General features: G+C 42.5%; 1 protein-coding gene across 1 annotated transcript; it reads left to right on the top strand.

Annotated features, from left to right (window-relative positions):
- Window positions 1–584: 584 nt before the first annotated feature.
- On the top strand, window positions 585–4123 carry LOC306705804 (homeobox protein engrailed-2b-like; the record flags this gene model as incomplete). Its single annotated transcript, XM_079172660.1, has 2 exons — window positions 585–1083; window positions 3807–4123. 2 exons carry the CDS (start codon window positions 585–587, stop codon window positions 4121–4123), a joined length of 816 nt encoding a protein of 271 aa, XP_079028786.1.
- Window positions 4124–5493: the final 1370 nt, after the last annotated feature.

The raw sequence follows: 5493 nt of genomic DNA, 5'->3' as shown, positions 1-5493 counted from the left end.
GGGTGGATTGGATTAATCTGCATCCCACGGGAATTCCGGGAAACTCACGTGACACCAACTCTTCCGCTCTATTGGTCCGAGGCACGTGTCTAAGAGACCCGTAGTACAACGTCATCACAGTGTCTCGCAGCCAATCATAAATGAGAACCAAAATCCATAGTGAAAGTATTTCAGCGGCGTCTTCATCAGGGCAGTTAGTTCTGCTGGAAGCATCAAAAATTGTGTGCAAAGGACCCGGAAAAATTCAGGAGGCTAGACTCTTTTTTTTCAATCTTTTTACATTTTTGTAGTTACATTTTTTTAGCACCAGGTCCAGCCATGAGGAGTAGGCTTTTACCAGAAACTGAAGCATGATTTTTCTTTGTCAAAATCATAAAAGGCGCGTTTTCACAGCAAAAGAAATATCCGCTATTCTGCCCCAAAAGGAATTAGTCTAGCTCATCGACGTGTTAGTTTTTTGGAGTCAGAAATATAGTAGGCCAATTAACTGATACGAAAGTGAACGGGACAACACGAAATTGGAATTACTACTTTGTAGCAGGACGCAGAGAAAGAGGTGCTGAGGGTGAGCAGGCGTCATCATTATGGAAGAAAATGCTCGCCGAGACCCAGAGCGCCCAGAGGACTCCGGCGAGGAGTCCAACCGGGCAATCCTACCTCTCCTCCCACCTGGCAACCAGCAGTCCCACCGGATCACCAACTTTTACATCGACAACATTTTAAGACCGGACTTTGGCCGAAAGAGCAAGGACGGGACTCTGGTGCGGGATGGAGACTGTCTGGGAGTGATCATACGAAGAGAGGAGCAGACAGGGAGAAAGTCTTCCAAAACTGGCAACCCGCAGCAGGGTGGAGCAGGAGGCGAGGAGGAGGAGGACGACACGGGAGCATCCGACGACCAGCATCCGGACACTGAGACCAGGAGGCCTGACCTGATAGCCGTTGATGTGGCCGTGAAGGGTCGTGGGGGCGGTGGTGGGGACCGCTGCAGCAGCCCCGAGGCCGGCTCGGCCCCTGCGTCCAAGCCGATGCTGTGGCCAGCCTGGGTTTATTGTACCCGCTACTCAGACCGTCCGTCAGCAGGTTGGTGGGGAAATATATTGTTCGGCCACTTTTTGTTAGTTGAAAGACGAACAAATAAATAAACAAAATAATGAAATTCATCAATGAATTCATTATTGAAGGTAAATTAAGGAAGCCTACTTAATTTAAAGTCCGTTAAAAATAGGTGAATTACAGAAAGCAGCTAGTTCTTCTTTCAGAGAGAGAAAAGCTCCGATTGCATCATTTTTTCAATTTAAAAGCTGTAGAGGTTAATTCTTTAGAAAAGATAGTGACATTTTATTCTCTGAGCCCTGCAACCCCCAATCCTACTTAATGGACATATCACTTGTAACAATTGACAACGCAGTTATTGCACCATCATTACTATATTATCTTAATTATTTCACAATTTCAATATTTAAAAAAATGATATAACATTCCTAGAAAAGACACGGTCATGTGTGGCATTAAAACAAACTACTTTAACGCAAATTAGAAAGTAATTCGAGTTATTTTGGGTGGAATTGGATTTTTGGCTTTAAATGACGATAAAGTGAACGAGACGACACGCTGTTGTGGAAGATTGTTGTGCAAATTAAATCAAAATGAAATACGAGTCGAACATAAAGTGAAAAATATGGAGAAGTGAAGTAAAACCAAGTTTAACGCCATTGTTCCTCAGTCTTCTTTGTTGATGTATATTAGCATATCTTTTTGACAATGGGGGGTCTAAAAAGTGAGGGCCGTGTGTCCCAAAAAACAGCAGCATTCGATGCGAAATATTAAACAGAACTTCAATGTCTTTTCGTCCGCCAACGAAATAAAAAAACGCTTTTTGACAACATGTCTACGTTATGAACCACATCTGAAATGTTTGGGGTTTTGAAACAGTTGCTATTTCAGACGTGAAAGCTTGTTGTTGTGCTGTCGCACCGCTGTGCTGTTTTTATCACAGCTTTTAAATGAACAGGGTTCCGTTTTATAAGACAAAGTGAAACGTTTGCTCGATCCAGTTGTTTGAAATGAAAGCAGGCGCACTTGGGACTTTTCCTTTGTCGTGCTTTCGAAAAAGGCCTTCAACTGTTAAAATAATGTTTCTCAAACAAACTAGCAGCCCAGCGGTGGGGAAGCTGTTGCGATGTGTCGAAGGAGCGTCTGAACAAACTCAACACGAAGCGGAAACGGTCCTACATGTTGTATGAAAAAACAAAAACAAAAAAAGTTTCCATCGAGGTCTAGGCCGAGCTTATGGAAATTACCACAAAGGGCCTTCAAAGAGGTCAGGGAGGCTGCTGCTAACCGAAGCACAACTTTGTAGGAATTAGTAAACCCTTTTATATTACATTATAAGATTCTATTTTATAAGATTGTATAGAAGTGTCATGATTGTTGTCAAACCAAACGAAGCCCTTTACTTTAATGGGATAATACATAACTTTTAACTGTTGGATGACACAATGCTATATTTTTACACTTCCGTACCAAAGCTGAAATATCTTTGATTCCGTTCGTTCTCATTCATTTGCTCTTTGAACTCGTCACGATAGAACCGTCTGAATATTATAATAGAAACAACGCTCTTTTTTAGGAAACTCTACTTTTTTTTTTAATGGAGTTCCTATGGTAACAGGGAGGGAAAGAGGCGCCTAACTCCCCATCCTCCATCATATCCTAACCCCACCCCCATCTGCACCCTCCTCCTCCTCCCGTTCTCGCTGAAGTCTGCAGCAGAGCCGGAGGACGTGCAGCCAGCAGCCTGATGGGTTGTTACTCTGAACTCCATTTCAGTGCTGTTGAGGGTGGAATGAAAAGTTCTGACTTTAGATTGACGTAACCTCCTCTTTCAAATATTTGACTTACCGGTACAACAAAATGATAAAGTATCATAGAATATATCAAGAAGACAATTTTTATTTTGATCAAGAAAAGTCAGATCGAACCCTCATAGCCCATGATATTGGTTAATCATCTTATATACAACTATAATTTCAATTATTTTACATTCCATAACTTTTTTATTGAGTTAAATCATACTCAAATTATTCCTTGACCTCGAGGACTTGTGAAAGCAGCAGAGGTGGTCTGGGACTGGTCTACTTTCTGTTCCCAGAGTCAGAACTAAACATGGAGAAGCAGCGTTCAGTTTCTCTGCTCCACATATCTGGAACAAAGTCCCAGAAAGCTGCAGGTCTGCTGAGACCCTCAGCTCCTTTAAATCAAGATTGTTTGCTGCTGCCTTTAATTGAACCAGATTCAAGGATATTAATCAATTTCCTGCATTTCTGCATTTTACTACTACTTCAATGGATGTTCTTAATTGTTTTGAAATCTCCTTTTCTTTTGCCTTATGTTTTGATGCTTTTAATGGTTTTATGTGCAACACTTTGAATTACCTTATTGTTGCTATACAAATAAACTTGCCTTGCCTTGAAAACCCTCCTGACCAAAAGTGGATTTCCCCCCAAACGCCCAGTGATTCTTTAGCCATTATGACTCTTAGATTTAAATAAATAAATAAAATCTTATTAAATTATATATATATATATATATATATATATATATGAATATTATTTAACTTAATCCTTTCCTATCATGTCACATTAATGCATACTTTACAGGTTACATTATAACTACCGTAATAACTAAGGTAATAATAACTTACGTTATTATTATGTAGTAAAGTCTGATATGAAGCAAAATGTGATCAGATCCTGTTTTCAGAATCCTAACGTGTTTTGTCTTCACCCCCGCCCTCACCCAAGGGCCCAGATCCCGTAAGCCAAAGAAGGCCCCGACCCCGAGTAAAGAGGACAAGCGGCCCCGGACGGCCTTCACCGCGGAGCAGCTCCACCGGTTAAAAACGGAGTTCCAAAACAACCGGTACCTGACCGAGCAGCGGCGGCAGAGCCTCGCCCTGGACCTTGGCCTTAACGAGTCTCAGATCAAAATCTGGTTTCAGAACAAACGGGCCAAAATCAAGAAAGCCACCGGAAATAAAAACTCTCTGGCGCTGCATCTCATGGCGCAGGGACTGTACAACCACGCCGGGTCCAAGGATGGCAAGTCGGACAGCGAGTAGAGGGGGCCCGGGGACCGGAGGGGGGTTCTGAAACCATGCAATAAAATCACTCCAGTACCAGCATTCATATTTAAAAACTCAACCAGAGACGATATTGGGACATTTGCTTTGACCTTCTGTGTGCGCGTGTGCGTGCATGCTATAGTGTCCTCGGGGCTGTAGTAGTAATGACAATGTCCAATCCGAGCCAAAAAATTCTACTGCGTTCACGTCACAGCCAGAAGTCGGAATTTTCTATAGAACATAACAACCTACAAAACGCAACTTCCGAAAACCTGTGTGCACTCACCTTTAGGCCTACTGTTAAAGGCGTTTACACGGCCTATGAGTGTGTCACATAAGGGACACTCTTCAACATCATTTAAAAGAAAGACTGTGGACCATTTGCTTGCTGCTGGTTAAAACATGCATTATTTGTTAGCTCAAATGTTAGCAGCCGATAGGCACTATAGTAGGCCTATACCATTTATACTAGGGATACAACACTGATGGGACTCAAATGATGCGCTAATAAAATAAGGACTACTTGACATTTTTCAACATTATAATTAATGTTACCATACGGTGACGTCAGATGGCCTGACGTTTCAGCCTACTGGAGTTGTATTTTCCAGAATAGCGTTATTGACGCATAGCCTATAGCACGCATGCACTATCGGGTCTTGCGCGAGAGTCGAGGTCCAAAGACGTAAGACACCCGGGACACATCACGGGTCAAATGTGGACCAGAAACAGCTTCCGCCTGATGGTTCAGGACTTTAGAAAGTGTGTCCCTCTGCCCTCCGACATTATGTACAGACGAATTAAAAGACAACGGACAGTTGTTCTCAGTGGACACACTGAACTTTTCAATAGTAGAGAAAGGGTAAACATAAATGGACTTTGTGCCTCTGGTGTTGTAAGAGGCGGGGAAAGCGAGTTAACGACATCCAATAGGAGCCGAGAAGACGACGAGTTCGAGGCATGGGAAAAGTGGACTGGACAGCCGTCACGCGCACTACAGCCCCCCGCGTCCCGTTAGGCTCGACTGTTGTGTGTGAGGAACTTTATTGATTATGAAAACTATATGCTGAAATCCAAAGATATTTTTTTTTTCTGCTGCATTCTGGGAACTGTGAATTAAGAAAATAGCCGCTTTCGTGTTGTCTGTGTTTTGTACTTTCTGACCTTATTGGCTCCTTTCTGCTCTTTTCCCCCTCTTCGTTCTTATTGTGTTCTGCCGGCGCATACTGTAGTGAATGTCTGTTTAATACAAAATAAGTCCTCACTAAAGAGCTGGCAATTTACCCCACACGCAACTGAACACAACAGCCCATTCCAGGTGCCATTTGAATTTATCATGTTTTGTTTCTTTAATTAAAGATCACATT

Source organism: Pholis gunnellus (assembly GCF_910591455.1).
Source record: "Pholis gunnellus genome assembly, chromosome: 14".
Classification (NCBI taxonomy): domain Eukaryota; kingdom Metazoa; phylum Chordata; class Actinopteri; order Perciformes; family Pholidae; genus Pholis; species Pholis gunnellus.
The sequence above is the reverse complement of the archived record's forward strand: the minus strand, read 5'-3'. Positions and strand labels throughout refer to the sequence as shown.